Raw genomic sequence first — 17,784 nt, 5'->3', positions numbered from 1 at the left:
TCTTTAAAGCAGATCGTCTGGGATTCTGGAATGGTTTTCAGTGTGTCTGTAAACACCATCATCTTTATTGCAGCCACCTCAGATTCAGAACAGTTGGGGAATAGCGTTTATGCTAATGAGACGAGAGCTGCAGATGGGGCTAGGAACTGAACCCTTGTTTACTTGGGATGATAAAAATAACGTTCAGAATAATGGTAAATTTTTCTCTCTTCCACAGACGACACCACCCGGGTATTATTGCAGGGAAATGAAGATTATATTAATGCCAGTTATGTGAACGTAAGCTGGGAATCTGGGCAATAGAAAAAGGACACATTGATCCTAGTCATGAGGGTGGGGGGACTTTTTCCGTGACAGAGCACCCCCATCATGGTAGTACCGTGGCTTGGTGAGACTATGGGTGGTCTCACTTTACAGAGGTGCCAAGCCAGGGTCACTGAATAACTTGAGAAGCCACAGAGGTCCAAACATTATTGTTCCATCATCGTCTGCCAATACACCAGACACTTGCTGTTCCCCTCTGCTGGTGGTATGTCTGTAACTTTCTGTGTTTTGCCCATGTGTTATTAGTGCCCCCCACCCTTCTCTAAGGAAAAGAAGCACTTCCTCCATATGTATAAAGAGAATGAAGGGGAAGGTTTGCCTGATTTGGAGACCTAGTCATCATGGGCAACTTACTTGAACTTAGATTTCTCCAATTAAAGCCAGGATCGGCAGACTTTAATGGGAGACACTAAAATCTACTCTTAGCCGGCCAGGGGCAGAATTGGCCACTCGGGCCCTCACGTGCTAAACCATGACTTTGCAGAAGTGCCCCGTAAAAACCTCCCAGAAGTCCCACTCACTGCTCTGTCATATTATGGTCAAATCTGGAACTGGCTTTTTGCTGCACTTTTTTTTTCCCCCGTCTAGTGTGAGTGGATAAGATCTTTTCCTGGTATGATTCAGCTAAGCTATTAGGAAAATGTAAATGGAGAATCCTGCTCTCCTCTGTCAATTGACAGCCGAGACATATATATATATAAATATAAATAATACCTCACTGATCTCACACTAGATGGAGATTCCCGCTGCTAACCTTGTGAACAAGTACATTGCCACTCAGGGACCGCTGCCACACACCTGTGCACAGTTTTGGCAAGTTGTCTGGGATCAGAAGTTGTCTCTTGTTGTCATGCTGACAACTCTCACAGAGCGAGGGCGGGTAAGTGGCTTGATTTCCAGTTCAAATGTGTGTAGTAGACTGTGCTGTTGTGGATCATGAAGGGCCAGAAAGGGCCTCTTACTGACGTATAAACCTCCAACAGATACCCGCAATGGTGAGAATGTCCTCCTCCTGCCTACACCCATCTATTAAAAGAAGGTAGAAGGGCTGGAAAGATGGTTCCGAGGTTAAGAGAACCTGGGTTCAGTTCCCAAAACTCAGATGTCAGCTTGCAGCCATCTGTAGCTCCAGTTCCAGGGGATCCGACACCCTCTTCTGAGCTCCAGGGACTAACATATATGTAGTGCACAGACATATGCAGGCCAAACACTCATACACATAAGATAAATCTGAAAAAGACAAGCTAGAAAGTAGTACTTCCCCCATCCTTTCTTCCCTCTCCCCACCCCCACACAACTGCCCCAGAGCCCCTGTATTGTCTGTGTCTCTGCCTGCCTGGGATCAATGTCTCATCTCACACAATAAGATTGTCATCTGCCGAGGCAATGTCTCTTCCCTTGGATATCCATGCCCCTGACTCCTGCCATTTTTATCTAGCACTGGTCAGGACTGGGCTGAGAACATAGTTCCTCCTGAGTAAGTTATTAGCCTGTTTGACCTTGGCTTTCTTGAATGTGCAGTAGAGATCGTAACAGTGCCCTCCACCTTGGGGGCACTGGGGAAGGCTGGACCATATGTATAAAGAGCTCAGAGGACTCTGTTTCCAGTGTCCTCCAAACGTCATCATCATCATTAGAGGTTAGCACTTTCAGGTGCTTCACTTCTCTGCTGTAGCCTTGACTCCGAGCTTCTGGCCACTCACAGACTAGCCAGAGTCTCTTCTTATCCCATAATTCAGACTAGAAAAGTGTGACGTCCCCAAGGGGCATCTTCCTGGATGCTGGTCTTCTGAGGCACTGAGAGCACACTTCAAAGGGCGCTTGCTAATCCAAGCATCTGTTCTTACCTCCCCATTTCCATCTTGGCTATCCTCTGATAAGAGATGGAGTGTGGTTAAGAGCACTGACTGCTCTCCTAGAGGTCCTGAGTTCAAATCCCGGCGACCACATGGTGGCTCACAACCATCTGTAATGAAATCTGATGCCCTCTTCTCATGTGTCTGAAGACAGCGACAGTGAACTCAGATAAATTAAATAAGATATTTGAGAGAGAGAGAGAGAATGTGTTAGTTAGTTAGTTAGTTAGTTAGTTAGTTAGTTAGTTAGTTAGTTAGTTAGTTGGTTGCTTGGCCCTTTTTTGAACTTAAGAGATTCCCAGCTCCCTAAACTAGCTCGCAGCCAGCCAGGCTTAGTTTCTGCCATTGCCTCTACCTGTGAGATTAGGGAGTTGTGCAGACAATCGCCCATTTCACCGGGCTGTGGGGACTGAGCTAGGTGCTCCGGGAAGCCTCTCTGAAGAGTGCTTGGTACATGGTCATCTTCTTTGCTACTGATATTTTTGTGGTTTTTGGTTTGTTTTGGAGGAATGGGTTAATCCTCCTCTCTCAGCCTCCCATATGCTTGGAGGGATGCTGATAGCCAGCAGTACCAGTATTTAGCTTAATGACTATTACCAGAACTGCACCACCTTTATTTTTTTTTAAAGATTTATTTATTTATTATATAGAAGTACACTGTAGCTGTCTTCAGACACACCAGAAGAGGGCATCAGATTGTTGTGAGCCACTGTGTGGTTGCTGGGAATTGAACTCAGGACCTCTGGAAGAGCAGTCAGTGCTCTTAACCACTGAGCCATCTCTCCAGCCCAATTTTCTTTTTTTTTTTTTTTTTTCTTTTCGGAGCTGGGGATCGAACCCAGGGCCTTGTGCTTGCTAGGCAAGCGCTCTACCGCTGAGCTAAATCCCCAACCCCCAGCCCAATTTTTTTAATGTTTCTTACACATAAATCTAGTATCGTTTGCCAAAGGTGAAGATACGTGTAGAAGTCTCAAAAAAGTGCGAAAACAGAGCCAAACACAGTGGCAGACACCTGTAACCCAGCACTGGAGAGGCAGAAGTACAAGGATGGGGAGTTCAAGGCCAGCCTTGGCTACATTGAGGCCTTTTTCTCAGTGAGCCAACAAAACAAGTAGACGACATTGTTGTTAAAGCCCAAGTGTTCTCCTTGCCTGGGCCCTGCACCTGAGGCCAGCAACAGTAATCTTGTTTTCTTCTATGTATTGTGGAAACAGATCAAAAGTGTTAAGGATGGAATGTTCCAGTGGCCTTAGACCCAGGCGGAGGCTTTCTTGGTGGCCCAGTGAGTCACTTACTTGACTATCGTGAAAAAGAATCTGTCCCCCTAACTGGCAGCCTCTGAGTCTGGTATGTTATTGATCACAGATATTCTGTGCTGTCTGGAACTCCGGTGCTCAGGCTTCACGCTCCCCGGGAGCAGTTTGAGGAGCTGTCTCCCTGCGGTCCCCTGAGGTCTTTGAGCTGGTGATGCAGTTCCTCAGAGCTGACACCTGAATCTGCCCAGTGACTCAGCACCAACGCTGGCTTGCTGGTGTCAGGCTTCTTGCTGTTTGATAGTTCCCTCTCCCTGGTCCAGCTAGATAGTCATTCTTCTCAGAACAGGGCGCCCCTGAAGGAATGGCAGGTGACAGATGCTCTGCCGTGGTGGCAACCCCAACTTCCCTTGATCTGCTTGTTCCAGAGGGGAAAAAAAAAGCTTTCTACAATTGGAGAAAACCTTGCCTCATCCATCTGCGATTCTAGGGCCTGCCCTTCCAGCTCCCTGCTGCAACTGTGTCTGAGGTCTCCTTGATGACCCAGCCTGCTTGTGACCCAGCCTGCTTCTCCATTTCCCAACCTTTTCTTCTTACTGTAACTCACCACCCGGCTTCCACGCATTTGAGAGTTCCCATGAGGCCTGCCCATCCCTTCCACTTCTCTGGCCCTGGCAACTTACTCTGTCACTTATCAATAGTTAGAAACCGGTTCTTTAAAGCCCCAGATGCCTGCTTCCCTCTCCTGTTACAGATTCTCAGGTGACCTGCGCCCTTTGTCCTCCAGCCCCAGGCCACGCCCACTTCCGAATCAGCCTTGCCTGGTGAATGGCTTTGCCCCTTTGATGTAAGATGAACTTTCCAGGACATCCTGTTTGTTGTCCCTATGTGGTGCCTGAAGGAAAGTGGGTCTCCCAGCAGGCACACACTAGAGTCCCATGCCCTTCCTGTGTTGGGCTGAGTCTGTAAAATCTCTGTGTTTAGGGAGCCAGCCCCGCTGAAGAGTCCCTCATCACCTGAGGTCAGACAGTCTGCAGCCTACAGGGTCACTGACCTCTGAACTTACTTTGGTTAAGTTCTCTGTTGGGGGGTTTCTTCTTACATGGGGAAAAATAGTGCCTTCTATCAGATACCTCCCCCTTGAGGGGAGCTATATTTTATATGCACACGTGACTAATACGTGTAATCTTCCATTCCATCACATCAGTCAGTTAAAGTACAGGCTTTGAAAAGGACTGTAAAGCTCCAGACCCCACATCACCCCAAAGCACAATGCCTATCTCTAGGGTGGTTCTGACTATCGAATGAATTTCTAGGGGCTAGGCCCCAGAGTTCCACCGTCTCAGTGACCAGAGGCAGTGGATTTGCTCTGAGTAGCAAGCAGTGAAGCCCACGACTGCCCTGAGACTTAACAGGAAGAGGTTTGGGGTAGCACAGACCTCTTTGCAACTCCCTTGCTCTCTGCATGTGTTTGTGGATGTGCACGTGGAGGTTAGACAGCTCCCTCCCTGTGGAACTGATTTCTGAGTCTGGTTCGGTTTCCTGGTGCCCTTAGATGGTCTCACAAAACTAAGGCTGACCTTCCATGTCCTCGTGGAAGGTTTAACCCCAAGTCCAGCTGCTTCCTTTCTGCTTGGACACATCTACCTAGTGCCGTTTTGTAAGATGATCCCAAAGCCACCAACCAACCTGCACACATGCACACATGCAGCCCAGCTCTCTGAGCCACAGGCACACCTCTACTTAAGCACTGACACCAGCCATCTGGAGCAGGTCTTAGCTCTCCTTTCTCTTCCGTTCATCCACTCACTATTTAATGCCATAGGCGCACACAACTCGCACTGTGTCCCTCTTGCCCCTGCCTATTCCTAGAACTTCACCTTTATCTCCCACAGCAAAAGCAGCAGTTCACACTGGTCCAGAGTTTTCATAGGCTAGTCCATCCACACTTTCTTCAGCTGGGCCTTGCCAGAGGGTTTGGTCCAGCATTTCCTGTCCATGCCCTGTAAGACTCACAGATGCACAGAGCGAAATGGTGCATGTCCCCAGACCCACTTGTACCCTTTGTGCACCTCTGCTGAGTGGTCTGTGGTCCCCTAGGTGCCCAAGTGACCCTCAACATTCTGCCTCCTTTTCCTTTGGCCTGAATGATCTGTCCTTGCCTCATCTGTCCACTCCTGCCTCCCCTGCCCCCGCCTGTGCCTGTCCTTTCTTCCTGCATTACTTTAACTGGATTGGAGAGCATCCAGAGGATAGATAATGCCCTGACAGCTCTGACTCATCCAAGCCTCCCCAGGGATGCTTGTTGACCAACTAAGTTAGCAAGAAATCAAGTGCCGATGATACAGCCTTCTTGCTTGGACTCACAGCTCTCCTCTCCCACAACCTCTCCCACAATCCGGCCTGTCTTCCTGGGGCAGCAGAACCAGGATCTCAGCCTTCAGCATGCTCTTCGGTCCCCTAAAGCGCTTCCTTTCCAAAGCCATTTTAATGTCACTTTTCCTTCCCCAACCCTTGTCTCAGAGTGACTGGATGGCTGGGACTGCAATAACAGAGCAGTCACATCAGTCTGGGACTGAATCCTTGTGGGGACAGTGTTCTGAGTCCTGTGGCAAGATCTGCCTGTAGCCAACCAGCTACAGTGGCTACAACCTGCTTCCCCATGATGTACTCTGGTCTTCTCACAGCCTTGATGGGTACTTGTCCCTTCGAAGGCATCAACCTAGAATGAAAACTGGGCTCTGTCCCCATAGTTCTTGTGACCTGACATGGGGTGAATCTTCTGAGTCTCCAAGCCTCAGTTAAGTCACTACCAGAGTCGCTGTCCCTACCTCAAGGAGTGGTCCCAAGCCAGAAATGAGCGCTGTGCAGAAAAGCACCCCCGGAGCTTAACAGGTAGTATTCAAGAGATGTGGGGCCTTCGCACTCCTCCCCCAGCAGGCATGAGAAACAGGCTCCCACGACACTCACTGGGTTCGAGAGCCAGGACTTTCTGAATCTTCCAACGCATCCCCAGTGTGTCTAGATCCAAATGGACTCCTGGGCAGATTCCTTGTCGGTAAAGATACTCAGGGAGCACCGGCCTGTGTAACTCTACCTGGCACAGGGAATCACTTTGGGGAGTATTGTCACCCACCTATCCTATGGTAGAACCCTGGAGAGCCTGGGGAGCCATTTTCTCCTCCTGTATACATGAGCTAGACGCAGGTTTAGATGGACAGACAGGCATACTGTCTGCATCAAGCAACTCCATCTCCAGTCCTGTAGACAGAGAGCCCCTAAATCTTGGAGAGTCAGAGTTAACTCCCCCCCAGGAGAGGTTTCCAATCTAAACTGTTCCAATAGACCTTTAATTCCAGCCCCCACAGCATACGTTAATTTCAGATATTCACGGTGACATTTGAAAAGAAGCCTTGGAAAGCTGTTTCCCCAACAAATTCCATGTGTCTCTTGGCAATATCACCTCTCTGCTATAAACAGATGTCATTTTTGCTTACATGGGAACCAGTCTAGATTTGAGGGGAAACATTTTTTTCTTTTAGCTGTACATGCCCACCGTGCAAGCTATTCAAGAGGCAAGAAAGTGGCTTGAGCCAGCTAGGCCAACACAGAGAAATGTATAGTAACAACAACAATAGTAATAACAATATTGTTATTACTAAATGAGTCAAAATTTGGCAGAGTAACTCTGGACCACTTAGACTCCCACTTGGTGTGGAATCCAGAAGCGGGAACTACTGTGGTTTATGGGAAGAAGCTGCAGAGTTTGGAAGGGGAAATAGAACATGGGAAGGCAGTAATATCAGAAAGCCACTGCCGCCACATTGGGAGACACTGACATACCACAGGACGAATGCTAGGCTGTCACCCAGCTCCGTGGCCAGGACAAGCCACTGAGTGCCCAGTGTTCTGAATCCTACCTTTGCTGTATAGGAAGCCTTGCCTCCGCTGAGAATTTTCTTTTTTACATTTTTTTACTTGTTAGAATTTTCTTTCTATGTGTATGAATATTTTGCCTGCATACATGGCTATGTACTCGTGTGTGCCTGGTGCCCATGAAGGCCAGAAGAAGGGATCCTATCCCCTGGCACAACGATAGTTGTGAACTGCCATGTGGTTGGTGGCAATTGAACCCTGGTCCTCTGGAGGAACAGCCAGTTCTTTAAGCCTCTGGCCCATCTCCCTATCCCACCTTTTAAAAAGTATTTTTACAATTTTTATTTTATTATCAGAGTGTGTGTGTGTGTGTGTGTGTGTGTGTGTGTGTGTGTGTGTGTGTACTTAGTGTGTTAGAGCACAGCACACATGTGGAAATAAACAAGTATTTATGGGAATCCGTTCTCTCCACCTGGGTTTGGGGAGTCAAACTAATTATCAGGCTCACACAGCAAGTGCTTTTACCCACTGAGCCGCTCACCACCCTCTTAAGATATTTATTTATTATATATGAGTACACTGTAGCCGTCTTCAGACACACCAGAAGAAGGCATCAGATCTCAATACAGATGTTTGTGAGCCACCATGTTGTTGCTGGGATTTGAACTCAGGACCTCTGGAAGAGCAGTCAGTGCTCTTAACCATCTCTCCAGCCCCATTCACCACCCTCAGAAGGGCAACTTCAGAGTCTATGGTCCCAGACCCTGTTTTCTACAAAAGCATTGGAGGGCATAGAAGGCACAATACACATATAAAAGGATAGTGTCTCAGCTTGGAGAGTTTTAAAATCGGGACTTTTGAGGAACGTGACCAACCTAATTCAGTTGCTATAGCTCCCCCAGCAAGAGTTTTGATGTCCACTGTTGACCCCACGCACAAGTGACCCCACGCTGCACCCTCTCCAGCCTCTGTCAGTGTTTGGAAAAATCTGAGATTCAAGGAGGTCAGGGGCTATTGGAAGTCAAACGGCCAATAAACGGGGCAGGAAATCCTTCCAGTGGAGCCCTGATACCTAAGCCTGGGATACCTGCTGTGTCCCAAGGCTCCTGACAGAGGTAGGGCGGAAGGTGAGCATCACTGAGCCGGGAGAGGTGGGCGCTGAGAACAGAAAAGAGGGTCAAGGAGCCTGGGTCAGCCTGGGCAAGGTGTAGGTAGCCCCTGAACTCAGGCCTGCTGCTCTCCCAGTGAACAAACCCTAGAAGGTAAGCTGACTCCCTTCAGGTCATGGGCACAAGTGAGTCTCCTCTGAGTTTCTCCTCTCCTGTCACGTCTCTTTGGACAGATGTGACTGGATGCTATGCAGTTACCCTGCCTCTGGTTATGCCCTGCAGAAAAGCCCGACTTGTATTCTCTGGTTTCTTACAGACCAAATGTCACCAGTACTGGCCAGATCCCCCTGACATCATGGACCACGGCATCTTTCACATCCAGTGTCAGGCAGAGGACTGTACCATTGCTTACGTGTCCCGAGAAATGCTTGTTACAAACACTGAGGTGAGCAGGGCGCTGAGGGACATGGTGGAGGGGAAGGCACAGTCGGTAGTCCCCGAGGGGTCTGGTGTTGAGCTTTGCTGCAATGTCGCCTTGGTAGGTAGGTCAGTAAACAAAACTCTTGCTGACAGAGAGCCTGCGTGTGTGTGTGTGTGTGTGTGTGTGTGTGTGTGTGTGTGTGGTTCCACCATTCACAGTGGCCAAGCAGGAGAGCTATCCCTGGGGTCTGCCCATCAAGAGCTACATGGGTAAACTATTTATAAAGTAGTAGTCAATCTCAAAAGATGGAGGACATTTTGTGCAAATCCCACTATGGGATCCCATAATGTCCAAAAGACATTATGCCAAACGAAAGAGGCCTGTCAGAAGGATAAATACTAAGATTACCTCTATCCTAATACCTAAATTCACAGACACAGAGAGGATAATGGTGTTTGCTCTGGCTAGAAGAAGGGGGAGAGAAATGGGGAGTTACATTGTAATGGCTACAGAGTTTATATTTGGGTGATAAAAATGGAGGTTGTGGAAGGAGATAGCACTGAGAGTTGGGCATCATCGTAACTACACTTAATGCCAGTAAACCTTACCTCTGAAATTAGTTAAAATGGTAAACTTCATTTTATGTGTATGTGCACTGAGGGTAGGGATCAGCGGTAGGAGGGTGTTTAGCCAGATGAGCAAGGCTGGCGGTTAGGTCCTCAGCACCATGCAGAAGAATGTCCAAGTAGACAAAGCCAGCATGGGTGACTGTGACTGCGGGATGCATAGGAGCAAGTGACAGAAACTTCCGGAGGCAAAAGACGTCAAGAAGACAGCGTCTTGGGGGCAAGAGTGATGCTTTGGGAGGGAGGGAGCCTGAGGGGAGTTGACAGAGACCATGACAGAGCTGGGCGCAGGGACACAAGAGGACACTGAGGATAAGGCCACCCTGGCTGGTATCCAAGGCAGGGCCCATTGGCTTGATGACTCACCACAGCGACCATATCGTCCACAGACCGGGGAAGAGCACACAGTGACCCATCTCCAATATGTCGCGTGGCCTGACCACGGCGTGCCTGATGACTCCTCAGACTTCCTGGAGTTTGTGAAGTACGTGAGGTCCCTGCGGGTAGGCGGTGAGCCTGCCCTTGTTCACTGCAGGTACTGAGCCTCTCTGCGTTCTCTCTTTAATGGTTCTACGCCTTGGGAAAGGGAAGAAATGGGTAGGCACCAAACCCACGCTTATCCCACGAAGTCACATGCGCCTGTAAAACTACGCTGTTTTCCCAACAATTTCAAAATATCTGGAATGTAACAAAGTCATGAATGTGTAAGTGCAGCAGGATGCAGAAAAGGGAAGCCTCACCAACGCCTCACTGTCCTGAAGTTTCTGACCTTGACAGCAGGCATGATTCAGAGAAAGTGGATTTCGCACTTCCTGGATGGCTTTCTTGTCCCCAGCCCTAGGACCTGTGGGGATGGCTTTGTTTGGTTTGGTTTGGTTTGGCTTTGTTTTGTTTTGTTTTGTTTTGTTTAGGAGCTTAAGATCACACCTGAATGTGTGCTTTCTATTCTTGAAATCAACAGCAGGGCTGTCCCTGCGTAAACACAGGCCTTGATTAGGGATTCAACTCTGCCTCGCAGACGAGATGCCCAGACAGATCCTGAGTCTCTGCTTCTTTCTCCTCCCTAGTGCGGGAATAGGTCGAACAGGTGTATTGGTCACTATGGAAACAGCCATGTGCTTAATTGAGAGGAACCTGCCTGTTTACCCACTGGATATTGTCCGGAAAATGAGAGACCAGCGCGCCATGATGGTGCAGACATCAGTAAGTAAAAGCTCGGTTTAAAATAAAATGGTAGTAATAAGGAAATATAGAGGTTGACTAGGTGTAGCACATATGCCTTTACTCCTGCACAGAAGACAGAGGCAGGTGGATCTCTGAGTGTGAGGCCTTCTTGCTCTATATAAAACGGTCCAGGCCAGTTAGGGTTACATACTGAGACCCTGTCTAAACAACGAAAGGGCAGAGATCTGCATTTCCTGAGCTCCCACGGAGGAACATCCATAAGCCAAGGATAGTGTGAAGAAAACGGAGTTCAAAGGAACTGAGTCAGGTGCCCAGAGTTGCACAGCTTGTCAGAGACACAGTGACCACCAAGCCTAGGCCCAGCTGCTGTGCATCCTGTTTACCTCTGATGTATCTATCACATGAGCAGCCCTACTTACATTCCGTCATTACCCATCAGAAGAAAGCAGTGTCACTCACGTATCCTCACGTGGACTCTCTCCTACTCTGTTGTGCCAATGTGCTTGATGTGACACATGTCCTTGGGAGGAAATAACTGCTTGTCATTTTGAGCTGCAAGAAGGGCAGGGTATGGTTGGCCTCCTCCTATACTGACAACCTTCGGGTAACCCATGGATCCCTCTATAGGCCTCAGTTTACGCCCCTTGCAGATGGGAGCCATCCTGCCTTTGATAATTCATTCAGCAGACAGGGTTGTCTAAATAGTAGACGTCTCGTAGAAAAGGCTTAGTTTGTAATCTCAGTCATGATGGGCAAAGTCCCAGGAGTATCTAAGAATGTTCTAAAAGGATATTTAGGAATGAGCTGGCAAAGACAGAGAAGTGGCCTCCTGACGAAGTCTCCAGAGTTGTGGGGGTTTGGGGGAAGCAGGGCAGTGAGAGGGGTTATCAAAGCAAGGAACAGGACGTCTGTGTTCTAACCAGCTCTAAGCAGTTAGAACTCACCGACCAGCTGGTAGACAGAGATTGTAAGATTTCCCTAACAGAGCATGACTCCTTAGTTCGTGCAAGGGAAATACAGTTGAGAAAAACCAATTCAGGCCGTAGACATAAGTTAGTCAGTGAGGATACTTGTTACCAACCTGAGTTGGATCCCCAGAAAGGCAAGCTGTCCTCCCACCATCACACAGATAACTAGGGGAAAGAAAACAAAAACAAAAACAAAAAAAAAAACAAATCCTCTGTTTATGGCCATCATCTGCACGGTTTTGAGTACAGAAGACTAAATAAATGCTGGTTTAAAAATCCCAGAACCCCCTCAGCCAGGCCTGCTGGTGCAGGACTAATCCCAGCTAGTCTAGGGGCTGAGGCAGGAGGATTACAATCTTAAAGCCTACCTGCGCAACTGAGCAAGACTTTGTCAGCCTTCTGTATCTGCGGCTCCACATCAAGGAAGAATTCAAGGGATCGCTTATCTAAAGATGTGGGGCTATTACTCCCCACAAAATATAGAATAATTGTTCCTGCTGTGCTAGTTATTAGAAATATCTAGAGGTAATTTTTTTGCTTTTCTTTTCGGTTTTGGCAATACTTGGAATGGGGGTGGAATTTAGGCAGGGTCTTATTCTGTAGCCCAGACTGCTGTAGAACTCAGGGCAATCCTCCTGCCTCAGCTTCCTGGATGCTAAGATTACAGCTCAGATGTGAGCCATTGCACCCAGCTTCACAAGGTGATTTTTTTTTTTAATACCCATAAGACAGGGTCTAAACTCTGTAGTCCTGGCTGTCCTGAAACTCAAGAGATCCACCACCTGCCTCTACCTCTCAGTGCTGGGATGTACCACTGGGCCTTGCCAAAAAAGGTGATTTTTTTTTTAAGTGTACAAGATGATATGTGGAGGATACTCACAGAAAGATTGGAGCAACGGAGGGTCTGGCTGTCTATAGTGAGTTTTAGAAGCAATCCCCAGTGGATACTGAAGGGCTAGCTACATAGCATCTTTCCCTGCCTTAAGAAAAAAGGGAATCTACATTCACCATCCCATGCCCAAACCGCAGCCCACCTGTGTCCGTAACCGCCATCACTCCACTCCCAGCTCCTACACATGCCCAGGTGCTCTAGGCCAGGGCAGTGGGGTCCTTACATGTATGCCTCAGAACAGATGTCCCTTGTTGCCAGGGTTTCCCACGTCAGGGGCTTAATTAGTCATTTTTCTCATTACTGTGGCCAAGAACCTAATAGAGACGGGGAAGGGTTTGTCTGTGCTCATCATTTGAGAGCCAGTCTATCTTGGTAAGGAAGGCATGACAGTGGGAACTGTAGCAGCTATGTTTTTAGTAACCAAGCAGAGGAAGATGAGCGCTTAGCTCACGAACTTCACTGCTTTGCTCAGCAGCCAGCTCCCACTCTGCCCACAGTTCTCTGAGGTACCCCACTCTCTCACCCAGTCTGTAAGACTTGAGTTCACCTCAGTCTTGCCCAGCAGGAGGCCCAGAGTTGGCACATGGGGAGTAAATATAACATAAGTGCTTTGTAGACCCTCTCAAGCATGGCGTGAGACAAAGCTCTTGGGGCTCTGGCCTTGACAGCTTTCTCTTCTCTTCCAGAGCCAATACAAGTTTGTGTGTGAAGCGATTCTTCGAGTGTATGAAGAAGGCTTAGTCCAGACGTTGGATCCCAGTTAGGACAACTGTGAAGTGGTCATTCCTCCTTCCCTAGGGCGACTTCCTGAACAAGGGGACGCACATTCCCCTGGAGGCCTCCAGAGATGCTGGTCACTGTGGGAAAGGGATGAGCTTCTCCGAACCCAGGCACTTTAAATTTCTGTGGAAAAGATATCCTGTACATAAGAACTGATATGTAGATGTGCATGCAGCTATGACTCCTTTGGGCCCAGAGATAAGCAACAGGGGATCTCCAGTTGGGAACTGTGTTTCTCCCTACATATCACCGTCCCCCGTCATCCATCCTTGAGCAGTGAAAGGGGACACCAGCAGTGCTGTTGACACCCCTCCCACCAGAAGCCAGACAACGTGGCTGCTTGTGGTTGCTCAAGTGTTTTGTGTGTTGTTCTGTGTGGGACTCCAAGGGCTGAACTTGCTTGGCAATTGGTGTCCATTACCCCTGACACCAGGGAAAACTCAGATGAATGTAACACAGGCAGGGCACAAGGGACTTCAGGCCGGAGGATAAACAGGATCTATTCTGCCCTCCCTCCCTCCTTCTGCCTCATCTCTACCCCTTCTGCCACCCAAAGCACCCCGTTTCCCCACCCCGAATTCCTTCTCTTCAGGATCACGCCCAGTGCCTGAACCAGTCTCATGATGTATGTTCAGGTGAATTCTCAGCCGAGACTGGGAACCAGACTCTGCATAATTCTGAGTCTCAGGCTTTGGAAGCAGGCGAGCCTCTGCTCACCCCCTACTGTATCCTCGGACTCCATGACTGGAATCGCCGACTACTGAATCTCTGGATTGCTGCTACTTCAAGCTCTCACACTTGAAACAAGACGATTTTCTTGGGGGCGGGGGGATGATAGCATCCAAATATTCAGAATTTTAGACCCTTCTGAGAAATGACCTTCTAGTAAGTGGCCATGAGAAACACTGCTTCTCAAGAGTGGTGCGTGCGTGTGTGTGTGTGTATGTGTGTGTGTGTGTGTGTGTGTGTGTGTGTGTGTGTGTGTCTGTCTGTCTGTCTGTCTCTGTGTGTGTGTCTGTCTGTGTGTGTCTTTGTATGCCTGTAGGTGGGTGACTTTCTCAGGATTCCTAACTTGATTCAAATTATTGTTGAGTTTATGTAAAGAATTCATGTCTATACAGAAGAACAAGTGTGTTCGTTCACCCTAGGTTACAATGGTCTCCATTTCATTTCAGAGGAGAGAATCAGGCTATCTGAATATAAACACAATTTGATGTTAATTTATTCTAAGTACTCTGGGATTTTGATTGTCCTAAAGAATTCTGCTCTGTGAATACCATGTTAATTTTTTTTTTAATTTGTGGCAGGATTGTAGCGAATTATTTAAGGAAAATAAATTACATGAATGCTTTAAGGTGGTATTTTTAAATAGCCGTTTTTATGTATTGAGAAGAATGTCAGCAGGTTTCTTAATGGTATTAAGGGAAAAGGATACTTTAACGTTATCATGTATGAAGACGAAGCTACATAGATACTTACTTAACAGGTACGGGACCAATTAAAGCATTTTCTAGTTGCAAGATGGGTAAGGACCTGTAGAAAGGATGCCAGGTTGTTAAACGTTCTTTATTTGCAGGCTCAGTTTATGTGTCTACTTCCCCTGCCTGTCTTTTTACCCATGCACATCTTAATGCTCAGTGACATGAGTGGAAGGTGCCCAGTGCCCTGTACAATGAGAAACTGGAATTTGGTTCTCTATGCCACTCAACATCAGGGAGCCCTCAGTCTAGGAACTTGGGATCTGTGCCTCTTTCTGTGTCCAATAAAGAGAACCAACACTTGGGACTTGAGGGCACTCAAGAATTAGATCACACTATGAAAACTAATTTCCACCCTCTGGAATTTATAAACCAGTGCCACTGAAGTCCTAGGAAGGTTGACTTCTTTGGTTGACCCTAAGTGCATCAGACAAGTGAAACCCACCGGGATTTCATAGAACAGTGTTGGGGGGAGGAGTGGGGAGCACAGAAGACAGAGGACTGATACCTTTTCTCAGCCTGGATTCTGAGAACGCTCTCAGTAAAGCACCGAAAAGAGGAGGAGTAGAGAGAGTGCTGGGTGCATTTCAGTGGTACCAGGCTGTTTAACAAATCATCATTGTTTGATAGAAATGTTTATCACCACCCTGTGGGCAAACCACTTGCAGAGTCTGAATGTCCTTGGAGATTGTTTTATTATTTTTCTGGAAACAAGTTGTTGAGTGTGGTCATGAAAATGCTGCTGTTAGACTTACATAATATTCTGTGAAGCTTGAAAAAGCTGCAACTGCGCTCGCTCGCTCTCTCTCCCTCCTCCTCCTCCTCCTTCCCTCCCTTTCTCCCTCTCCCTCCCTCCCTCTCTCTCTCTCTCCTTCTTTCCCTTCCCCTCCCCCCTCTGCCATTGTATGGGGCCAGCAGTTCAGACACAGCAGTCATTGCCAGAAACAAAATCCGTGGGATCTTGAGAAGGACAAGACAAGAAAATGACCCCAAGGAGCAGAATGCCCAGGTAAACTGGGTCATTATTACCACTTAAAAACAAAAGCTCCGAGCTCCCATTTTCCTGCATCCCACACTTCACGGTTGCTTTTAAGAAGCTATGTTTCATCCTAAGAATTGCATCAGGAGCAAGGCTAAATATTTTGCCTGGAAAATTTGGCTGGTTGTGAATGGAGAAGGTATTTATATCCTACATTCCAGCACCTTCCCAAAGAGCAGATTAGACACCCCAGTGTACTTCCTTCATCCGGGTGGGTTCCCTGCTGGTACCACTCTCCAGAACCCATGCGTGGTGTGTTGATTTTCCAGAGAGAAAAATTAAGTGAAGTTCATTTAGTGGTGGGGAGGCAGGGTGGGTGGATCTCCAGCGTGTAGCGGTATTTGTACTTTCCAGGGTGCCTTGGGACTTAAATGTGCCTCCAAGACTTGTGAGGTTCTCTCAATGCTGTGCTCTTGATTGACCCTCTCCCCCTCCCCCCTGCATGCCTTTATCCTTCAAAGTTACGATGGGGGGTGGGGGGGAGTAAGTAGCCTCTTCATCCTCCCAAGGCAACCGGGAGGCAGCATCAGCAGGGAAGAATTAATGGGACGTAGTCCAGACCTGGGCCTGGGCGTCAGCCCTCAGCCCCTCAGCCAGTTTCTGTTTGCTTGTGTTGAGAAGTGCTGATGACTGGGTAGAACAGATGAGGTCGGTCACAGGTATATTTCAGGGAAACAAGATTCAACCTTAACCCGATCTGAAGAGCTGGCACAGAGAAACACCCGGTCGGTCTGTGACTTGTCCCCAAGAGATTGGTTTTCTCAGCCCTTATCACTGTGGAATTGCAAAGGTAGAGATCACCACCCTCCTGGTTCTTCACCTGTCATCCTAGAGCAGACCTAGAAAAGACGGCCAAGTCCCTTGTGAGCTCAGCCTGAGCAATCAAACCCCGAAGACTGAGAATAGCAATGTCGCTTGCTTGATAGCTCTCGTACCACTGGAGCAACCACAGGACTGTGCTAAGCCATAGTTTTGTAAAGTTATCTTTAGTCAATCAGCAATATGTGTTCCTGTAAATTTGGAATGTTTTTCATTCTGACTTGTTGTCAGGGACTCTACTGAAAAACAACTTGATCAATATAAAAGCGTCCGAGCTATGCAACACTATTATTGTCTGTCCACGTTTTTATTTCTATGTCTGATTTGTACCCCTATCACCTGGAATTCTGTCCACCCGTCTCACCCTCCCTCTGGTTGATTTCTCACGCAGTATTTGGCCTTAGCATTGACTTTGAGTGGTCAATTTTAGACCAGAATTGGGTTCTGCTATTGTAAGAGCAGCCATAGTTTGCACAAAGCCCTTCCATTCGTCCTTCAGGGATACCGAGTGACTCGGTGATCAACAGGGTTCCAGGTTACCCCAACTTGCTCTCCCACCCTCAGAATAAGGCTTCTCCCTTGATCTCCAGACACGTTCAGGTGCTTGACAGCATAACCAGAAGGGAAGGAGAAAAGCAAGACCTGTATCCTTAATCCCGGGCCACATCTTGTCCAAGGAGGTAGTATTTATGCCAAGAAACCATAGGCTGGGGCTAGGGGTGTAAGCTCAGTTGGTAAGAGTGCTTGCAGAGCGTGCACAAGGCTCTGGTGTCAATCGGGGAAGTAGAAGAAGACAGATCAGGAGGTCAGTGTTTCTTCTCTACATAGCAAGTTCAAGGGCAGCTAGGACGACAGGAGACCTTGGTGAGATGGCTCAGTAATTACTAGCACTTGCTGCCAACCCTGAGGTCTTTTTTTTTTTTTTTTTTTTTTTTTTGGAGCTGGGGACCGAACCCAGGGCCTTGCGCTTCCTAGGCAAGCGCTCTACCACTGAGCTAAATCCCCAACCCAACCCTGAGGTCTTAATCCCCAGATCAAATGTTGGAAAAATGTTATAAGGGCTGGGTGTGGTGACCAATGCCTTTAATCCCAACGGTCAGGAAGCAGGGGTGAGCAAATCTCTGTGAATTCAATGCCAACCTGGTCCACACAGTGAGT

At 48.0% G+C, this 17,784-nt stretch overlaps 1 protein-coding gene across 6 annotated transcripts in view; it reads left to right on the top strand.

Moving 5' to 3' along the window:
• Positions 1-16,914, top strand: part of Ptpn3 (protein tyrosine phosphatase, non-receptor type 3) — a 118,892-nt gene extending 101,978 nt beyond the window's left edge. For all 6 annotated transcript variants that reach the window (XM_087549725.1, XM_087549724.1, XM_087549722.1 and 3 more), the window contains 6 exon segments: positions 218-279; positions 1,058-1,204; positions 8,735-8,863; positions 9,855-10,000; positions 10,533-10,668; positions 13,197-16,914. In XM_087549725.1, the coding sequence (XP_087405851.1) occupies positions 218-279; positions 1,058-1,204; positions 8,735-8,863; positions 9,855-10,000; positions 10,533-10,668; positions 13,197-13,274 (698 nt within the window). In that variant the 3' untranslated portion in view covers positions 13,275-16,914.
• The last annotated feature ends 870 nt before the right edge of the window (positions 16,915-17,784 follow it).

The sequence above is a fragment of the Rattus norvegicus genome, chromosome 5 (genome assembly GCF_021556685.1).
Source record: "Rattus norvegicus strain SHRSP/BbbUtx chromosome 5, alternate assembly SHRSP_T2T, whole genome shotgun sequence".
Lineage (NCBI taxonomy): Eukaryota > Metazoa > Chordata > Mammalia > Rodentia > Muridae > Rattus > Rattus norvegicus.
Note: the sequence above shows the minus strand (reverse complement) of the source record. Positions and strands in the feature narration are given on the sequence as shown.